This window comes from Colobus angolensis, unplaced genomic scaffold, assembly GCF_000951035.1.
Source record: "Colobus angolensis palliatus isolate OR3802 unplaced genomic scaffold, Cang.pa_1.0 Scaffold13, whole genome shotgun sequence".
Lineage (NCBI taxonomy): Eukaryota > Metazoa > Chordata > Mammalia > Primates > Cercopithecidae > Colobus > Colobus angolensis.
The window spans coordinates 7,891,070-7,914,308 of record NW_012114252.1 but is presented as its reverse complement, the minus strand read 5'-3'; the positions used below and the strand labels follow the sequence as shown (position 1 = coordinate 7,914,308).

At 35.4% G+C, this 23,239-nt stretch overlaps 1 protein-coding gene across 1 annotated transcript in view; it reads right to left on the bottom strand.

Moving 5' to 3' along the window:
- RAP2A (RAP2A, member of RAS oncogene family) overlaps window positions 1-23,239 on the bottom strand; it is a 35,884-nt gene that overhangs the window by 11,441 nt on the left and 1,204 nt on the right. The window contains exon 2 of the mRNA XM_011933939.1: window positions 22,933-23,237. Within this exon, the coding sequence (XP_011789329.1) occupies window positions 22,933-23,237 (305 nt within the window). The remainder of the gene's footprint in view (window positions 1-22,932; window positions 23,238-23,239) is intronic.

Here is a 23,239-nt window from a genome sequence, read left to right as displayed (position 1 = left end):
GTAGTATTCCATTTTATAGAATCTATAACTGTACCATAATTTAATTATCTGTACTCCATTAATGTATATGAATGCCCCCACCCCTATTTTTGGCTAAAATAAACAGCAGTCTGATCAACTACACCTAGAAGTGTGATTTCTGCCTCAAAGGGTATACATTATACACACACACACATATATATCTCACATATGTGTTTATACCTATAATCTTTTGCATACCTTTTGAGCCAGAAAAATCATATTCCTAGGTTAGTTCATCAAATTGCCCTGTAAACATAAACACACACAAAATTTCAGTGAACATCTAGAAATTTATACTAAAACCAACAGTGCTTAAGAATGCCTGTTTCCCTATCCTTGGGATTTATATTTATAATCTTTTAATAAAGTGCTATGGGAGTTTTGAAGAAAGAGAATTGTTTTTGGTTAGGACTTGAAGGCTTCTACCACAGCTTGCTAGCATGAAACATCAATACTGCTTGTAAGGATGAAAAACATGAGCTAAGTAAACCTGCCCTCTTCCTCCAACCTGACTTGTTTTGAAGCAACTAAATATTTCATCTTAAAAGGGCATTTCTGGTAATTTAGCTCGAATAATGAAAGAAAACCACAGTCCTTTTCTCTGATGTCCTGTTGGTTTCAGAATGCATACTGAAGATGAACAGAGAGAAATGTGTAAATGTAATGTAAAAAGTAAGGAGAGTAATGATACCAAGAAGATATTCAAAGCTATTAGGAATATCTCAACCAATAAAATAATCTGTTTTCATAGAAACTGAGTGTTGATATTATATCAGAACAGATTCCTAATGCTTTGATTGTGATAGAGTAACTGATGATGGAAATGCAACTGACAGTCATTTTAAATGTTTTATTAAAAAACCACTTGAGAATTTCTGTTGTGGCGAGGATAGCATAAGCCCATTAAAGTGTTTATCTCCTGCTGATTACAAATAAAAACTCAGGACAAAATACAAAAAACAATTACCAAAGAACTCTAAAAAGTAAAGAGAAAAAAGCAGTTTGGGGAAGGGAACCAACACCTGAAGAAGAAAGAGACCTACATGCAGGTGAGTTTCCTGGTTTTCCCGTCTTTTTTCCTGTGGCCTTGAGCTGAGGGTGGGCACTCAGTGGTGCACACAGAGAACTAGAACTCTGGGAGATTGTCTTTAACCAGAAGATCAGGGTAAAGGGCCCTTTGAGCTTGAGTATGTGTATGGGCTGAAAATCCTCATTTTTTTCCTTCTTATTTCACAGCTCATCTAGAGTGAATAATAGCAGAGCTGGGGCAGTAGGCGGTGCCAGTAGCTAAAACTTCATTAGAAATCTGTCTTTCTGACTAGAGAACTGGGAAATGGGCCCTCAGTCCTGATGAGGGTGGGAGAAATCCCCAGTATACTTCCTTCTCTTTTTCTCTTCCCATTTTACCAGAAAGATGACCTCAATTGCAAGAACTGTGTGGCGGTGCAGAAAGCTAAAACTTTGAAACACCATGTTTCTGGCCAGACCAAAAATGGGCTCTTGTGATCTAAAGAGAACAGGAGGAATCCCAGAGATCCCTCCAAAGAGAAGAAAGCTAGAGAAAAAGATTCCCTAATTTTGTGTGTGATTCAACATAAGCTAATATGAGCTGTGTATGAGTGGGAAGACTCAAAGCAGTATAACAAAGGTTAAAGAACCAAACTACAATTTAAACCACTACCTATGTCTCAGACTAGCTAGTGAGTGGTTGTATACACACAAGACAGCATAGTAAAGGCTTTGAAAATTGAACTGACATCGGAATCATCTTCCAAACAAGGAGAAAGTTTGCAGTTTGAACCTCAGTGGGTTGGTTATCAGCTAAAAGGAAAAAAGAAAGCTACATTCTCCAGAGGACTGTAATAGGACCCAGAGACTAAGCAACATAATACTAAAAATGTCCGACACAATCTAAAATTACCAAACATGCAAAGAAACAGAAAAACTAATTCTCAAGGGTAAAAACTATCAAGAGATGTCATATGACCTAGATGCTGAAATTATCAGACTTTAAAGAAGCAATTATAACCATGCTCTATGAGGTAAGCACTCTAGAAATAAAGAGAAAAATAAAATGCTCTCATAAAGTATAATAAAAAAGAACCACATGAAACTGAAAATTATAATATCTGAGATAAAACATTCACTGGATGAGAAGATACATGACAGAAGATTCAGTAAACTTAAAAACAGATAAACAAAAATGGTCTAATTTGAAGAAAGGAGAGAAAAAAGATTGAAAAAATCAATGAGCAGAGCTATTATGTCAAGGCACAATATAATCAAATCATTTAAAACTAGAGATAAAGATAAAATCTTGAAGCAGTCAAAGAAAACAAATGCATTACATATAGGAGAACAAACAAAATGACTGAAAATTTCTCATCAGAAACCACAGATGCCAGAAGACAGTAGAACAATCTTTACAATACTAAATGAAAAAACAAAAAACCCTGTCAACACAGAATACTGTATCAGCAAAAATATCCTTCAGAACTAAGGGAAAATAATATTTTCAAGTGAAGGAAAGCTAAGAAAATTTATCACTAGCAAATTTGTTGTAAAAGAAATACTGAAGAAAATTCCTCGGGCTGAAGGAAAATAGTATCAAAGCAATCCTGCAATTTTAAAAATGAGGAAAGAAAAACAAATAGTAAATACTATGTAAATATAAGATTATTTTTTCCTCAAGTTCTTTACAATATGTATAAATGTACAAAAAATTATAGTCCTTTTTGGGGATTTTGATATAGGTGGATGTAAAACATACAAAAACTCTGAAAAGCAGAGACCTACATGGTTGTAAGCTCTTTACATTTTACTCTAAGTGGTACAATACAAATTCGAAGTAGACTGTGAAAGGTTAGGTATTTATATTGTAATACCTACAACAACCATTTAAAAAATATAAAAGACAACAGATAAAATGGAATACAAAAAATATACATAATCAAAAAGAAGGCAGAAGAGGGAGAAGAAGAAAAAAATAAGCAGGTGAAAAAATAGAAAACAAGCAGTAAAATGGTGGGCCTAATTGAAGCATATTAGCAATTACATTAAATGTAGGTTTAAACACATGAATAAAAAGACTTTCAGACTGAATCTTTTTAAAAAAGACTTATATCCATGCTATCAAGAAGAAATCCACTTTAAATATGATAAGTTAAAAGTAAAAGGATAGAAAAAGATGTATCATGTAAACACTAACCAAATTAGATTTCATCAAAATTAAAATTTTTGCTCTGTGAAAGACCTGAGAGGATAAAAGGACAAACTATAGACTTGGGGAAACTTTTCAAACCATCTATCTGACAAGACTAATATCTAGAAAATATAAAGATCTCTCAAAACTCAACAGTAAAAACAAACTATCCAATTAGAAAATGGGCAAAAGCCATGAACAGACATTTCACTGAAGGGGATGTAGATGGCAAATAAGCACTTAAAAAGATGTACACCACCATGTGCCATTTATCATAATGATGAAAATAAAAAATGTCACTAAAGTAAAAAATAGTGACAACACTAAAATACTGGTGAGGACGCAAAGAAGCTAGATACATTGGAATATAAAGTTAGCTACTTTAGAGAAAAGTATGGCAGCATAAAATTAACCATGTAATTATCATGAGTGAAAAATTGCACCCCTGGGCATGTAACCCAAAGTAGACTTATGATCACATAAAAACCTGTACACAAATGTTTATAGGTAAAAATCAGTAACAACCAAGATGTCCTTCTTCAAGTGAATGGATAAACAAATGGCAGTAAATCTGTATCAGATATACTACTTAGCAATAATAAGGAATGACGTATTGATACACACAACACCTTGGATGAATCTCCAGGAAATTTAGCTGAGTGAAAAGGGCCAATCCGAACGGGTTACATTCTGTATGACTTCACTTAGATACCATTCTTGAAATGGCACAATTATAGAAAAAGAGAACAGACCAATGGTTGACAGGGACTAAGGACGGGGAAGGGGAATGGAGGGAACGAGGGGAGTAAGTGTGACTATAAGGGCAACATGAGAGATCCTGGGGTCATGGAAATGTTCTGTATCAAGGCCAATATTCTGTTTGTGATATTGTATTAGTTTTGCAAGATGTTACCCCACTGGAGAAAGCTGGGTAAAGAGTACATGGAATTGATTATTTCATAAAACTGCATGTGAATCTGTAATTATAAACATTTAATTTAAAAAAGTAATTACATATGTAATTTATGCTTTATAATCAAAATGATTAAAAGAATATTTAAGTACAAAAAAGGAAATGTTAAGTACAATTAAGTTCCCAGACAGTGCAAAAAGGCAAAGAAAAAAAAAGACACAAACAAAAACTATAAACATAACTTATAAAGTGTTTTAAAAAGTAAGGGTTGTGAATACCAGGTTAATCTACAAATAGAATTCAAACATATCAGAATTAGAAAACAATTAGAAAATCCATTTAAAACAAACCATTTACAGTAGCACCAAATAACAACAAATACTGAAGATAATCTAGTTAAAGATGTAAAAGACCTTTACAACAAAAATTACAAAACAATGCTTATAGAAATGTAAAAATATCTAAATAAAATGAAAGATATATGACATTTACTGACTGGAAGATGCAATATTAACACATGATTTCTCTACTAATTGACTTACAGACTATGCAATCCCAGTCAAAATGCCAGAAGGTTCAGTTGGTTGTGTATGTGTGTGTGTGTGTGTGTGTGTGACTCTTGAAAATGCAAAGGATTCTACAGAAATGCAAAATATCTAGAAGAGCCAAAGCAAATCTCAAGAACAAAGCTGGAGGATTAGACACCAGATACCAATACTTATTATAAAGTTATAAAAATTAATACTGTGGTTTGGGCATAAGAAGGGAGAAATGCAAAACAGAGAACAGAGAGCCTAGAAACAGACTCACACAGATAGAGTTGCCTGATTTATGACAAAGGTACGGCTACAATTTAGTGGGGAAATGGTCCTTTATATAAATGATGTTGGCTCAACTGAATAGCCATATGCAAAAAAAACAAACAAATTCCTTGACCCCCTATCTCACACCACCCGTATAGAGATGGATCACAGAACTGAAGTTAGGTTATAATACTTCTAGAAGTAAATATGCAAAATGGATCCTCAGAACCTTGAGGTAGAAAAAGATATATTGAACGGAACACAAAAAGGAACTAACCATAAAAAGATTTTAAAATTTGACTTCATAAAATTAAGAATTTATGCTCACTCAAAGAAACTATTAAGTGAGGGAAAAGGTAAGCCAAAGATTGGGGAAAGGTATGTGCAATACACACATCTAATAAAGAACTTGTATCCAGAATGTATAAAGAATTTCTACAAGTTATAAAAAAAGATAATCCGATTTTTAAAACGGACAAAAGACCCGAATGGGCATTTCTCCAAAGAAAATACCCAAATGGCCATAAAGCATATGAAAAGGTACTCCACATCATTATACACCAAGAAAACAAAGACAAAAATCACAGAGATTCCTAGAATCCTATCGGATTGGCTAAAATTAAAAAGACTGACATGATCAAATGTTGGTTGGGATGTGGAATAATTGTTACTCTTGCTGGTTACAACTACTTTGAAAAATCGCTTGGCAGTATACATTAGTACTGAATACATGTACTTATGATCCAATAATGGTACACCAAGAGGAAGTATACACATATTCACCAAAAGATATGTACTAGAATGTTTTTAGTAGCATCATTCATAACCCCCACCTAGAAACTATCCAGGTGCCCCATCGACAGAACAATTAATGAAATCCTGGTATATTCATGCAAGGGGCATCCTGCATCTCAATTAAAGAGAATTAACTACTGGTCCATGCAACAACACGGATGAATCCCGTACAGGATGTTGAATGATGGAAGCCAGAAGTTCATTACCAGGCATGACTCATTTATGGTGGTCTCTGAGTATGGAAGCGGCTGAAATGGAACATGAGGCAGCCTGCTTTGTTGCCTGAAATGTCTGTCCATTTTCATTTGGGATTTGGTTACATGGTGTACACATTCTAGGTGTATACCTACAATTTGTGCACTTTACTGCATAAAATTTATACCTCAATAAAAAAAATCAGTAAGGTAATAAACAATTTCTTCATTAAATCAGGAAAAGTAAAATAACCTTCAAGACAAATTGCATGCACATGCATGTTGGCTATGTGTTTACATCATGGAGGGCACATGATTAAGCTGATCACAGTCAGTTTCTTAGCAGAATATCACTAACCAATTTTAAACTTCTGTACAATGCGATATTGTTTAATTTATATCCAAAACTGGCTAAAGACTGAAAGCATAATGAATATTAACACTGAAATACAACATGTTATTGAAAATAAAAACAATAATTCTAAACATTTCCTTCACTATTAGATCTATATATTGCATCCAACTGACCACAATGCTCTTCAGGCATATCAAGATGTCACAGTACCTCAAAAATCCATGCTAAGAAAAAGGAATATAATAAAACTACATTTAATCTGTTTATTAGAAATGGAGATTTTTCATTGTAAAGTGCCAGTAATGTGTTATTTGTGAGGAAGTGTTTGCAACTAGAAGCCCCAAACCTTATCAGTTAGAGAAACCAAATGCAAAAAACCTATCTGAATAAATCAATTGATTCTTTTTTAAGCATAATATCCAAGTCATCCAAAATAAGGTGGAGGAAAGTGGTTGTTGATCTGCATTTGATACTTGAATGTGTTGCTAGAATGTACATTTTCATCAAAAATGTATCATTTAAAAATCTGTCAACAAAGCATGCTTTTTACATAATTTAAACAGTAAGGAAAACTCAAGCTCAGGCACATATATGGAGAACACACAGCTTTCATCTATCGAAGGGAAAAAGGCATTCCGACATACAACATCCATTTTATCTTTAGTGAGAACTGAAATCTGAAACCTGTGCATTAAAAAACAGACCTGACTATTGTACTTGAAAAGATTAAATTGAGCCAATTATTCAGGAATAGGCAAGTTATTTGAACTGCTACCTAAATTTACATCTGGATTAAATTGTAGTATATATCTTTTCAGCACCCCTTCATTTTCAGAATCTTTGGCAAAATGTTTTGAATAAAATTCAGTACACAAAGTTCAATTACTACTTTTTTAAAGCTACCTCTGAATGAAGAAGATTTAAATAAAGATGCTTCAAAGCTGTGAAGAGCTAAGATTTTTAGGAACTTTTAAATTATGAACAGAAGAGTATTTATCTTGCAAGATTTTTCTATTGTTATAATAAGATCTTAGAATATTTCTCATTTCTAAATCACTCAGTACACATAACACTAAATAAAACTTAAAAAAAAAACAAAAAACAAAAAAAACCCAAACACTGAATCTCTATAATACAGCTTTCTAGAAAACTCAGGTTATGAGGCCAACAGAATTAGCATTTCTTCTCCCCAGCAATAAACAACTCAGAAGAGGAAGAGGAGTACACTCATTATTCATGGCATGTTGTAACTGGATGGTTCAACTAGCATGAGATTTATTGGTGATGCCTATTAAAAAGGTCTTTTCACTTGAACCAGGAGAAGTAACAGATGACATGGAAAAAAACAAATAAAACAAATGCACAGTGAAGAAGGGAGCTGAGAACTATCATTGTTGGCAGAGGTTATGGCCCTCAACAGCAGCCAATGAAGAATGAAGAGTTACATTTTGATGGGTTCAAGCCAACACTAAAATGAAAGAAGTCAGAAACAGAGTTATAAGAATTCACTGTGGGGCAAGGGAGAGTGGATGGTAAGCAACAGAGTGTCCAATAGTCTCTAAGCATGATCAGGTGTAATGAGAGGCTGCAACAACCGGTCTAGTCCAGTAGTGATTACAGGGATAGACAGAGCAGGAATTACCGGATGTGAGGAAATCTGTCCCATCATTTTCACTCCCACTACAAAAATCCTTTCATTTCCAAAATAACTCATACCTGAGACACTACAACAGTCTCCTAACTGGTCTCACCTCCAATTTCTCATCCTTCTACTCTATCCTATGCTACTTCCATAATAATTATCTTAAAACATTGCTTTTTCAATCATTCCCCCAACCAACTATCCCATAAAAATATGTAGTGGATCTACTATGACTAGCCAAAGGCCTATCTGTAAGCAGACAAGGAGGGTTTCCAGGGTTTATAGGAATTTCATCAACTTGGGCAATCAGCCTGTTTTACAGCCTCCTGCCCTGCAGCCTGTGTGGAATGTGGTCACCTTGTTGGCTTAAACTAGCTTCTGACAGACCCCTGCAACTTACCATGCTAAAGTCTCCACTATGGGAGAGGCAACAGCTTCATTACCATAACATGCGACCTATGTGCTGGCATGATGGCTCACTGCATCTGTGCACCTGGGATCCCTCCTCCATATTCAAGGCTGCACCCTTCTCCCCTCTCCATTGCCCCAAAGCCCTCCTGTTGCTTTTCCTTAGGGAGGCACTGCCTTGAAGAATCCTTCCAGTGTCCTAGTTACTAGCACCAAGTAATAAAACTCCTATGGATCAAAACCTACATTCTCATGGGGGGTTCTTTGTTACTCATCAAGTGAGCAAACTTGGGTTTTTTTTCTGGGTAAATTATTTCTAGATTAACAGTCCAGGCCAACCACAATTTGGTCACCGGCAAAAATTAAGATGAAGTGCACCACAAGAGAGAGCGAGCTGGATCTAGAGTTAGAGGACCTAGAAGTAAGTCCCAGCTCTGCCTCCTTGGATATGTTATGAGCTTTTTGAGCCTCAGGTTCCTTATTTGTGAAACAGAAATATTAATTGATACTTAGGTATAATGTTACGGAAGATGATGATGACTTTATTAACAGCTTAGTGTGGTGTGAAGACACCACACTAAGCCATTTACGTGAATTAGTAAGTACTGTGGATACTGTAAAATACTACAGAAATGAGAATTATCCTTTTCTAAGTTCTCTCAAATTGTCTGTAAGGCAGTTCTAGAATTGTAATGGTGATATAGCTGTAAAAATGTACCAAAACTGTTTTTTATCTCCTTTCTCTGGCTTCCATTCCTCTGGCCAAGGATGGCCAAAACTAACCATCTATTCTGAAAACCATTAATTCTTGTGGAAAAGATTTGAGAAAAACAGGATAGATACCTTTCCCTCTAAGATCTAATACTATCTTTTCCAAACAGAAGTAGCTTTCCTTATTCTGTTCAACTTCCTGCAGTAAATACTGCTAAGTCAAGCCACTAGATGTGAATGATGGCTCTGAAGGCCTAAGACAAGGTGGGTTAAAAAAGAAAGAAAAAAAGGAAAAAAAAAAAAAAAAAAAACCAAGAACTCTGAGTAGTATAACGAGTTTTGAGCTGAAGTTTTGTTTCTGCCTGAAGCCAGCTGTGCTACCTTTGAAGTTACATCTGGGATCTGAGGAAGGCAAGGGCATGAATGTTTCATATGCAGCTGTATCCCTAGTGCTGGAATCAGTTCTTGACACTTACAGACACACAAAGTAGAATGAGATAATGAAGTGATGGTCTGCAAATCTGACAGTTTTCTCAAGTAGTCCATAGTGTTTGGAGTAACAAAAATGTCACAAAATCAGTGCAAACATGTCCATGGCCACCAGGCTAAAAATGCATTTTTGGATGTACACTATCTAAAATGCTTTATTATTTTTCTTTATCATGCCTTGTGTTAGACAGTGAAATGCTTATATTGATTTGATGCATAAGGGGTCTCCAGAGATCCGGGATCTGGAGGGAAACTGTCAAAATATAGAATGCAGGGATCTTTACTTATAAATTCAACAGATATTTACTAGGTATTTTCTATGTGTCAGGTGCTAGATATCAAAATTGAAGCAGAGCACCACCAAATAATAGACTCTTTCTTCATTAACAGAAAATAGATGGTTTACATCAATTACTTGTATAAACAATACACCCTGTGGGTAGAGTGAAGGGGGAGGCGGCAGTTCAGACTATGAGTATAAACAGTTGCAAAGGGCACATACATACATTTGGATTTTCTGCTGAAACTAAGCTATAATACACTATATTCTTAATACAATTAAATGTGATCTTCAAAGTACAGTTATGCATGGTTGGGTGGGGTCAAATGACATCGGGCAGATCAATTGCAAGGGCAGTTGGTAGGTGCTCCATAAATTTGCCTTATTTTAAGAGTTAAGATTTATTTAATCATCTTCAATAAATTTTTTTTAAGATCTTCACAAAGAAACCCAAAGGATCAACAGTACTCTTACCAAAATAATTTCTAAAATAACATGTTTATCTAAAAATGTGTTATTGTTCCAGATAACTACTGCTGCATGAAACTATCCCAAAACTTAGGGGCTTAAAATAGCCATTTTACTATATTGCATGATGCTGTGGGTCAGGAATTTGGGCAGAACTCAGTTGGGCAGTTCTTCTGTTCTACATCATATTCACTGGGGTCACTCAGAGGTCTTCAGTTACAGTGAGCAGGGCTGGGCTGGAGAGTCAAAGATGGCATCACCTGAGGCCTGGCACGTTGGTAGAAATGGCTGGAAGGGAGCTCCCTCCTCCTCTCTATCTAGCCTCCGGGCCTCTCTGTGAATTTTCCAGCAGCATAGCTGGACTTCCTGTGTGGTAGCTCAGGGTTTCAAGAAAGTAAGGTGGAAGCTGTTAGTCTTCTCAGAGATTAGGCCCCAAACGGGCTTAGTATCACTTCCACCATACTCTATGGATCAGTGCAGTCTAAACAGGCCAGCACAGACTCAAAGGAAGAGGAAACAGATCCTACTTCTCAATGGAAGTTGTGTCAAAGAGTCTGCAGCCATCTTTAATCAAGAGCATTTAGTAAAAAAGATGTCATCTTTCAAAACTGAGCAACATTTCCAGTTCATGAGGATTTGTTTACCCAAATTAACAAAAGCTTTAAAAAAGGATGCTGGCCAGGTCAAAGAAAGATACTGTTTATTTAAACAAAGTATCTCAAAAATATATGCACAAATGGGATTTGAATTGTCATGATTAAAAAAAAAAAGAGAATTTGAGGTAACAGTTTATAGTGACCATGAAATGTATTGCCCACACTGAGATACTTTCAAGATGGAAAGGGGCACTGTAAATAAATATAGAGAAGAACAAGCAGAGACCTGAACTGTCCCAGATAAAAGAGACATACAGTCACCTTTGGAGAAAAGGGAATAGACTGAAGCAATGGTACTTATTCAAAGGAAAATAGATATGGGATTGTTAAGAAGTCACTCACTGTGGCCTATAAAAAAAAGCTTCAGAACTCATTACTTAGTAGGTATATGCTGATGCAAGCAATAAAATAAATTTCGTTCCCTCCATAAATGTACAAGTATTTCCTTCAATAAAACCAGATGATGTGCTCAGGGTGGCCTAGGAATAAACATTTTCTGTCATCAAGAGTAGCCTTTTAAAATGTATATACCTCCGGGAGGCATCCTGCCATAATTAAGGTACTGATTTGTTCAGCAGGGATGGTAAACACACAGCATCCTGGCTGCCTCTCTCAGGACACATGCAGCTGGTGGATGACCGCATTCCCATAACTGAGTCCACACCCAGCTGGGGGACTCTCCCTGCACAGAGCTCCACATAGCAGCTGCACCTATTGAGATAATGCTCTGTTTACATCCTTCTTTAATAAAGGTAATAGCACTCCAAAACTAGTTGACCATCTGAGAGCAAGAACAGACATACGGTTTATGCAAACATTATAGTTCCTTAATGCTAGACCATTGTAAACAAGTTTTATATCATTGGTTTTACACATAAACTGAATTAACCATTGAGAAATTATTTTCTCGTCACTTGCTCTTAAAAAATAAACTAAAAATAATTAAGTCTAGTTCATTTTCTAGTTAGTTTTCATGTATGTATGTATGTGGCTACTTAACAATAGGATTTCAGTACTTCATTTTACCAATCAACATTACTGATTGCCAAAGTTTGTTTGGGACTGTTGGTTCACGAACTAGAAAAAGAAACAGTAGAGTATAAGTGGATCATTGAGGGAAGGAGAAATTATGTTTTAGATAGGGAGGATAAAAATGTACTAAATATACTGCTGTGGTCTGAATGCTTGCCTCCCTAAAAGTCATATGTTGAAATTTAATCCCCAGTGTGACAGAATGAAGAGGTAGGGACTTCAGGAAATGATTCGGTCATGATGTCTCCACCCTCATGAATGGGACTAGTGCCCTTATAAAGGAGGTTTGAGTGAGCCATTTTGCTCCTTATATCATATGAAGATGCAGCAAGAGGCACCATCTGTGATACGAATTTTGCTGGTGTCTTGACTTTGGATTTCCCAGCATCTAGAACTGTCAGCAATACATTTCTATGGTTTATAAATTACACAGTCTAAGGAATTTTGTTATAGCAGCCTGAAGAGACTAAGACATATACAAAAAAGGCGATTATATATAAATATATAATTGTCATTAGTCTTATAGGCAAAATTCTGAATTTCCATAAGTTAAAATGAATAAAATTCCTTAGAAAAGGTGGCCTAATAAGAGCAATGTTTTTGGTGGAACAATATTTTGAAACTTAGAAATCAGATTGTCTTTAAAAATAGATTTCTGTATAACTCAGTACTGCAAAATATATACCCTTTTATAGGACATTTTGGCACACCAGAAGGACAAAGATAGTATCTTGTTCTTATTCTGTATAATGCCCAAGGCAATGCTATGCAAATGAGGTGGCTTAAATGATATTACTTGGTGTTGACAGTGATGACTTCTACAAAGACAAAACTTTTCTCAATTTGATTTATTAAAAAGCTATGCCAACATGTTACTATATATAACTAGCCATAAAGACTGTTAAAATTATCTTCACCCCATGTGTAACATTTGGTATTCATAAAGAGGTCTACTATTATTACTAACTTTTTTAAAATGAGAAGTGTTAACAAATACTAAAATTATATGCTGATTGCTTCTTATGTCACATTTTAATATTTAAAATATGCGTTACTAAAAATCATCACAATTCCTCATGAGTCACAAAAATTTATTGCCACCATTTATAGCCAACATATTTAGGTCTCTAGGAGAAGGCAAAGACACAAAGTACTCAAGGTTTATGCTGTAAGTTCTATAACATAGTGTTAGAGCACTTAAAACAGAGGAGAAAGCAATGGGAGAAACAAATGTTATACTATACTAGGTATATAATTCATCTCAATGTAGTAAGACAATTGAGCCTAATTCCTAAGAAATCACGTAGTAGTATACAGATAAAAGGCTGGGTTTCATTCCTATTTCTGTGATTCTTGGTGAAACTTTATTATTGATATTTTAGGTTCACATGTAAAGAAATACTTTATGTTTATTATCTCATGAGTTACTACATCATACTCATATTACAAATGAGGAAATTAAAATGCAAGGAATGTCAACTTGCTCCTAATTACATAACTAGTAAGTGCTGGAGCTCAGCTTTAATGAGATTAACATTTGCTGTCTTCATGGATGAGAAGATGAGTATATACAATAAAATACTCTATTCGAGAATTATAATACATAGTTATTTATAATGTTCATTGGAAACCTAAAGATGAATTAATTTAGGACCAGGGACAGTGGCTCAGGCCTGAATCCTGGTGCTTTGGGCAGGTGAGGTAGTTGGATCACTTGAGGTCAAGAGTTTGAGACCAGCCTGTGCAAAATAACAAGATCCCATCTCTAGAAAAAATTTTTAAAGAATTACTTGGATGCGGTGGTGCCTGCCCTGTAGTCCTAGCTATTCAGGTGGCTGAGGCAGAAGGGTTGCTTGAGCCCAGGAATCAGAGGCTACAGTAAGTTATGATGGCATCACTGCACTCCAGCCTGGGCAACAGAACAAGACCCTCTCTCTTAAAATAGGACTCTAAGATTTCATATACAGAGAGAGCTGTAAAGATACTTAGTAAAGAAAATACTAATATGCATTGAATTATTAATATAATATAGGATTTCCACATTTGAATTATTAATTTTTAAGGGGCAGGAAAGCATGAGAACACTCCTAAATGTTTTAAATAAAGGTTTTTCAGTGTTTCTCTTGGGTAGCTTTACTAAGTGATTTTAAGGTATTTATAGTTTTACTGTCTTACAGGGAGAGGTGAATCAGTGTTATCCTGGATAGATGCAGCAGACCTCTATTTTGAGTTTTCTGAACCTCCTCAGCAACTGTTCTAGAAATGGGTAATCCCGCACTCGTGTATTCAAGTCTGAATACTACCACAACCTCCCTTTCTCTAAGTTTTCACAAGGCAAGAGTTATCTTGCCTTACTAGAATGAACAAAATTACATGAGAAATACATCCTCACATTTCTAATATGCACAACAAAGATAAATGCTTTCTCAAAAGATATGCTATATCTTTTTGTTCAGTGACTAAATGCTATCTTTCTCTGAATTACAGGTAGTAGTTACTAACTCACATTGGGAAGTACTTCATTTTCGTAATCTTACATAGCATTGTTGGAAACCAGAAAAGCAGGAGAGAGAAGATGAATATTAAACAGATAGTTCCATTTAGTTTTCTTAGAGTAAAATGTCCTAGGATAGCAGTTTCCAAACTATGTGTGATAAAATCAATTTGGTGGGTCATGAAGTGCACTTAAAAACAATGAAATAAAAATAGAAAAAAATAAATAGAAAAGGTAATACAAGCAACAGAGAAAGTTTACTGTTTCATGAAATGTTGATTTCAGCTAGATGTGTGCACTAGGTCACAATATGAGATGTATTTCTTACTGAGGGCCCTGGTTAAGAAAATGTGAAATCCCCTGCTGAGTGGATCCATAGAAATAGTGAGATAGTTATTAATTTTTTCCAGTATTTGGCTTTTTGATAGATACTAACAATTTAAAAATAAAAAGTATGTCATCTTATTTCTACCTAAATACAAATTTTGGTATGTTTTAAAATCTTAAACATATTAGAGAAATAAAAAACATAAACAAAAACAAATCCCCATCTATCCAATTATGCCAGTGAAAACATTTCAGCATTACAGTTAAGAATCTATCATTTACAAGTGTACTTTACTCAGATATATTTCAGTAAGGTGTGATTAGAAGTACATTTCCAACTTTAAGTAACTAAGTGCATTAAACTTCCAAAAACTCCCAGTACTGACTGGTTATTAGACCTCCCAAACCGTAACTTCAATATAATACACCGTTGACATATGATTCAGATACCCAATAACCTTATTCAGATTTACATGCTTAAAAAAAAACATATTTCATAGCAATGACCCTCAATTTAACTGAAATTTATTAAAAATAAGGCTAATGTAGGCATTTGATTTTACTGGAGTTTTCTTACAATGAGGAAAAAAAGGTGAAAGAGTTGGTCTATTAGGTCCAATATTTCCAAACTGGTTTCAATCGTTTAAAAGTACAAAGCTAAGTCTACTTAGTATTTAATACATACCATGACAAAATCTTAGATTATGTATTAGAATCTTCAAATATTGTTTTTAGCTATTTTGATTACTTTAAATTTTATTAATATATTTATGCTTTACTTAACATACTTGACTGAAATGCAGATGTCCACAATGACAGCATTAGCATTATTGATATTACTCTACTAAAAGGCTGAGTTTGATCTGTAAAGCAGAAAGGCATGTTTAAGAAATTAAACTTTTCTCTGTCAGGCTGAGAATAATTTTTAATGAAATGAACCACAACTGTCAAAGTCACAAATGAAATGGCAATATATAATATATGGCATATTTCTGCACACCATTAAAATTTCAAGATAAATTTCCTAAACACAATGTCTATACATTTCCTTTAGTAACTATTCAGTCTCCATCAGTTTTACCTTGTTTGAAAGTCTACTCATATTCAAACTCTTATTACTCCAAAAAAATTTAGAGTACTTAAAACTCTTTTTACACCATAGGCCTGAAAAATATAAGTATGTAAAAAAACAGTAGGTAAGAATAAATGGAGAGAAACAGAAAACAGGGAAAAATCAAAACAGAAGCAAAGAAAACCCTAGAGTAAAGCATACAGTATCCTTCCCTAGGCACTAAGGTTCTAAAGACAATGACTAAAAGAGAACTGAAAAGAAAAAATATCCCTGAAAAAAAATTCCCTTAAGTATAGTGTACTTGGTTTTATGTAAAGATCCTTGCTTAAAAATATGTACACATACATGCATAATACACCTTATGGTGCCATATGTAATTTCCCAGAAGTTCACATACAGAAATTAAATCACTCAAGTGTATTGCTACTGAAACGTCAGCAAATAAAAAGATTCCAACTTTGTTGGCTCTTCCTGTTGGTTGTGAAATCCAGTCATTTTTCTTAGTTCCTCTACCTCTTCCTTAATGTTTAATAATTATTTAAATTATTTTTGCCCTCTCTCCATTAAAAAATAAATATTAGTATAATTATTCCTCTCATAGTAGATTTTATTGATATAATTATCAAATCTTAACTAGACAAAATTGTGGGTCACAGGCTGCTGGTTCTTGAAGGTTCATATTAAACTTGACCCCTTCCCTCATCACCCCGGCCAGACAAAAGTGCTCTCACAGAATGTTAGAGCGGAAGAGCCATCATCTCCTCCAACTCCAAAATGAGCTTTAAAAATTACAATCCTGGGATGGCAAAAAGAAAACTATATACTGTAACCTGTAATTTTACAATGCAGCCAAAACAAAAGTTTCCTTTTCAGGAAAAACTCCTGGGCCATAAAAAGTGATTCACTGTACGAAGTTCAGTTATGCAAGATGGGTAAGTCCCAGAGATCTGTACAGTAATAGTACTTCTTAAGTACTGTATTGTATACAGTACTTTTTTGTATAAACATTTGCTAAGAAGATAGAACTTAGGTCAAGTGTTCTTATTACATTCTTATTACAAAAAAAAAAAAGAATGAATGAATGAGTGAATGGATAAATAAAGCAGGGGGAAACTTTTGGAGGTGATAGATAGTTTCACAGCATTGATTGTGGTGATGTCACAGGTGTATGCTTATCTCTAAACTCACTTGAGTTGTATACATTAAATATATCTGGCTTTTTGAATGCCAATCGTACCTCAATAAAGTGGTTTTTAAAAAAAGCAAAAAATATCATGAAAAACATTGAGCTCTTCAAGTCATTTTCAAAACAAATTTCAATTTTTGACCATTTAAATCCCTCTCACGAAAGATGAAGTGAGCACTCATAACTATTGCCCTCCTCTCATCCTGACTTACTAGCTATATTGTCTGTTTCATATTGTCAGTGTTTTTCACTCTGATATTCTGTTTGGCAGCCATAATTCTCACAATTCTTTTATCTTAGTTTTGTATTTAAGCGGATACAGGTTTCACCATCACTCCTTATCTTCATACCCAAATTCTTTGTTTGGATTTATGTCTGACTTTCAGGATTAGGCATCAATTCTTCATAATATACATTTATTAATTATTAAAAATTTTCCTTCCTAATTCACCAGTACCAAAACAAAACAAAAAACTGACCCATAGCTATTAGGCTCTGTACCTGGGAGGTCCAGCTTTGAATTAAGTTTTGCTATTGGGAAAGCGGGTATTTGTGGAGGAAAAAATGGCAGCAGAGCTCCAGAAGTTTCACTTAGTTGGGACAAACATCTTTTGATATATACTCTTGTTTCAGCTCTCCAGCACCAAACTGTCATGGGCCAAAGATCTATGTGTAACAATTGGCAATATGCTTCTATTTTAGATTAAACTTTAATAGCTACTTATGGTAAGGGGGAAAGTGTAAACAATCAGCCAGCTCACTTGAAAGTGACCACTTAAGTGATATAGAAAATTAATAATGATCTTAAAAAAAACAACAACTTATTCACCTTGGGTAGTGCACATCAACTATCCTTTTCCCAATCTTAAAACACCCCACGCCTTCTCTCCTACTGCAATATAGGAAGTCTCCACTGTGTATCTTACAACTCTCAAGTTCTATCCTTGGCTATATTCATTCATTTCTCATTTCTATTCTTAGCCATATCCATTCATTTCTGTCTCTATACTCTACCCAGTAGGTTTCATCTACTCTCCCAATCTGAACTATGCAGATGATCGTGAGTCTTCATATTCATACATAACCTGACCTTTCAGGCTTTATTCAGATGTTCTAATTACTTATTAGGCTGGCTATCTGGATAATTACCATCGCCAAAACTGAAAATAATCTCCCCCAGCTATTCCTCCATAATCCTATTCATTCATTTCAAAATGTCAAGGTTACGTCTGACCTTTTCCACTTCCTCTGAGTGTGATTAATTCATTCTTTGCAACATTCCTCGCATCCTTTCTCTCCTGTTACTACAGACACCATGCTAATTCAGGATCTTCACACTTCATATAGAAACTGGATTATCGTAACATTTATGACTATTCTTCCTGTTATGAAACAGAGTAGTCTATTACCACTAAGTCATCTACCATATCACTACATATTACTATACCTATGACAATTGTAATTATGGTCCTCGACTACACGATCAACTCCAAAGTCTTTAACCTTCAGTAATTTAGCTTTAAAATTTTTCACCTTACCTCCCCTCACACTTCTATATAAATTCCCCGTTTGGCCAATCTGCTCTATTTAACATCCAAAAAACATATTCTATGCATTTCCTGTGCCATTTCCTCCATCTGGAATACATCATGTTTCTGATTCTTTGAGGTTCATATTAAACACTGCCCCAACTAGAAGTGTTCTCACAGAGAGTTCCAGCTGAAGGAAGATCATCTCCATCTGCAAAAAGAACTTTAAAAGATCTCCTCCGTCTATGAAATCAAAATGTTTAGGGAAGCTAAGGCCAAAGGACAACACAAATACTTTTCTTTCTGAACATTCATTTTTCCAACATTTTTTCTTGTTTCCTATGTGCTAGTAGGAGCTGTGCTAGTTACATGGGCTTAGAGTTTTGTGAGAAAGGCTGACTACCCATAAATGATCACACAAATAATTAAATTTGCATGAGTGCTTCAAAGAAAAGGGGAAGGGCAGGGTATGTGTAATTGAGGGAAAAGGTGAGCCATAAAGTGTAGTCTAGTAAGGGAAGACAGGAAAGGGGTTACTTTGGTTTAAGAGGACATCTTCCCTCAGTGGGGAAAAATCTTTTAACTCATCTATGCCTAGTGTTCCATTATTGGAATGCTAAGCTTGTGGGAGTTATTTATATCCTATTGCTCAAGGTCATTGCCAAGGTTTGATTTTTCACAAAAAAAATTTGCAACCTCTGGTATAAATGGGTTAAGCAGGGGTGAGGGTGAAAGACGGAGTAGGAATTAACTCTGCCAAAAGGTAGATTTCTACAGGCCAAAGGAGAGCCCGGAGAAAGGCACTTTCAAGGACTTAAGGTCTGGGTGCTAGAGTAAAAGGACGGTTTCAAGAGATGCACAGGCAGGGAGGGATAAGAGCAAGCTGGGCTGTGAAAAGTCATGTTGAAGATTTCTGGACTTTTTCCTAACAGCAAACAGGCCTTGTATATCACGTTCCAAGAACTTCACGTCAGGACCATGGCTGATCCTGGCATGGGTAACAATGAGAAAAGCAATTACAAATTCAGAAAAAATTCTAGTTTTATTTCAACTGAAAAACATTTCCTATATCCCTATTCCTTTTCTTTGTGTGTGTAACATCACCCAAAATCAAGTTAAGAAAAGAAAGCATATGAATTTACAAATATAGCCATTTTCAGTTGGTCCACTTGGCTTTGATAAAAGGTTGTGTATGTATATGGAGGTATGTACACTTATAGACACTTAAGGGAGTACTGGTCAGTTTTACATTTCTTAAAAGTGAAACATTTCAAGTAATAGCCATCCTTGAAAATGACTGGTATTATTTGAAATGAAAATGAAAAATGAAAAGCTCCATTCGTTGTTTGGCTATGCATTAGTGCTATGCATTTATTGCTACACTGTACTTGAAGTTAAATGTTCATTCTCATGCCCTTTTCCATCAGATCCTTCATAAGAGAAAATATTTAAAGAGAATACCAACACAGTTCTTCCAAGGATTATTTTAACCTCATTGCTTTTTAGTCTCATCTTGCGTATACTAAATAATGAATTCCAAAATGCAATTACAAATTTATTTCTTCTAAAATTACATTTATATCAAGGGTAAAATTTAAGGAAGATAAATGACAAAGTTACTAAAGTAAGACTGACAGCTAGAATTTTTTGAGCAACTTCTGTGTACTAGGTATTGTTTTGGGTATCTTAAAATACATTATCTCATTTAATTCTTACAAGGACTCTGGAAGGTGCATATTAATCTCTATTTCACAGATAAGGAAACTGAAGCTTAGAGAAATAAGCAAGCATTTCCCCAAATCATATACACCTTAGACCTCTGTGGTCCAGTATGGCAGCCTGTGGCCACAAGTGGCTACTGAGCACTTGAAATGTGACTTGTTTGAATTGAGATGTGCTACGTCAAACACATACCAAACTTCAAAGACACAGTATAAAAAAGTAATCAATAAGTAATCAAAAATAATAAAAAATTATCAAAAATCAAAAGTAATAAAAAATTATCAATAATTTTTGAATATTGACATGTCAAAATGATTCTGTTTTAAATATGGTGGGTTAAATAAAATACATTATTAAAATTAATTCCACATATTTATGTTATTTAAAAAAAATCAGCTACTAGGAATGTTAAAATTACATATGTGGCTCACGTTATATCTCTATTGAAAAGTGCTGACCTAGACCTAAAGCTGAATACTGAATTTGACAGTACATATCAAATACTGAGAGGCCACCTGCATTCACACGTCCTCTCCATCAATGATGGGAAGCCAGATGCTGGGATTACGATGAGGTGTAAAATACCTTACTACTACCATATTACAAAGACAGACAAGTGAGGGTCCAAGAGGTTCTTACATACACAATGGTTGAATTCTGGTGAAAAGAATTTATGAACTCTACTTCAGCTGATCAATGATCTTTTTATATCAAGAACTGAGACTAGAGAGTAAAATGATATTTGGGCGTGCAGAATTTTACTCTATTTTCTTCCTCTGGGTCATAATGAAAATAAATAAATTGCTCCAATATACTGAGTTTAGACTAATAACCTATTATTATAACTGAGAAAAGTAATCTGCACTAAATTACAAGAAACTACAAAATTATGTGGACCATATTATCCAATAATATTTTGCCATATTTGTTCCCTAGGCTTCAAGAAGTTAGCCATGGGTATATGGCTTTATCATTGTATATCTGCATCTTCATATCTTTATGCCTATATATCTAAATGTGAAGGGTGAGGAAGTTGGGCATTTACTTAGATTATTTTTTGATGTATGCATTTGGCCTAACATTGACATGTGGCGATGTATCAGACTACCTTGCAGTTGGTTAGGTTTGGTTTCTTTCTTTCTAATTGTGTGGTATTGGGAGAGGGGGTAATAAGGATTTAAGTCACTTAAATGTAGCGCCTTAAATGCCATCCTCATACTAAGTTTAACTTTAGGAAAATGATACTGGAGAAGTAAAAAGCTATCAAATTCGCAAATCTTAGCAGCAGAGACCACGAAAGTATCTGCTTTATTCTAGCTTGGAATTTAACACAAGGATGAATAACATGCACAATTTAATTCAGCTATTAAAGCGCATACTCAAGTAATTAAGGGGGGGTGGAGCAATGGAGAGAGAGCCTTCTCTTTGATCTCATAGGTTGCATTAAAAACCCACTACTCGTAATGAGTTTTTGAGCATCCCCTGGATACACATAACTTGGTCCTTGCTCTTTCAGAATGAGTGGACTCAAACTGACGCACAATGTGATTGTGTCTACAATGCACTGACAGTCATCTTTCAATAAAGGTCTTCAGATTTAGGCTCTAGGTAGAATAAGGCAAGAAAAAAAGGACACCAAAATTATCAGCAGGCATTAACTAACAAGAACTGGATAAAACGGTAATGTGTAATTAAATGGTAATTAGAAAAATCTGCCAAAACTTTGAACTAAGATATTATCACATTTCTAATGCTTGAAATTACACGGAAAAATATACTCAGTGAATTTAAGAGAAAACAAACATTTTAAATCATTTAAGTAATCAGCCATATTTCCAAAATGTATACTTTAGAAAACAATTTATATATATAAAAAGGCTTATTAACGTTAACTTTAAATTACCTAATACTTGAGTCACACTTTTGAAGAAGCTTCTGTTTTGTTTCCAGAAACTTTTTTTTTTTTGAAGCGGTTAAGGCGGCTATATTAAAAAACAAAAAACAGCTAAGCTGCATTCTTTTCCTGTGAATGGCTTATTTGCACTCCTCTATGTTAATATTCTCGAAACCCCATTTAGCTTACGATGTCTTCAAATAATGTGATAATCTGTCTTTAAAGTTTTGCTCTAAATTAGAGACTTCATTTTTGTAAAACGCCTTGGAACCATAAACCTTTAACGAGATGAGAAAGGTCTCTTTCCTCTGGACTTGACTTTACTGTATAGGTGTGTGAGCGATTTTTGCTGTCAAACATTGCCAAGGCAGATTGTTGTTGTTCAGTCTGCAGATGTCTCGACTATACCTGCACAGTTCCTCTCTTCCCAACACAAACCTATCCACTCCCTTCCCCTCTGCAAGTTTTAAACTTTGTTTCCTTGGGGGCTCTGTACAAGCAATGCTAACAACGTCCAAGAGACAAAGAGCTGTTCTGTGGGCTAACAGGATGCCAAATTTTAGTTGTGAAACAAAGCACTCGAATTTGAGATTGAGGAGGAGCAGAATGACAATAGTAAAGCCTCCAGCTCGGAGCCACCCCCCAGACAGCCCCCTCCCCAGAGCCCCGTGCGGGGAGTTCTGGCCCCGGGACGGTGACTCTGGGGTGCAGCCGCCAAGCTCCCTGCGCCCTCGCTCACCGCTTCACGCGGATGATCTGGTCCCGCATGGGCTTGATGTCCTGGAAGCTCTGCTGGTTGACGAGGCTGTAGACCAGGATGAAGCCCTGGCCGTTCTTGATGTACAGGTCCCGCATGGACGCGAACTGCTCGGTGCCCGCCGTGTCCAGGATTTCCAGCACCGACGGCGACGAATCCACCTCGATCTCCTTGCGGTAGAAGTCCTCGATGGTGGGGTCGTATTTCTCGATGAAGGTACCGGTCACGAACTGCACGGTCAGGGCGGATTTGCCTACCCCGCCCGAGCCCAGCACCACCACTTTGTACT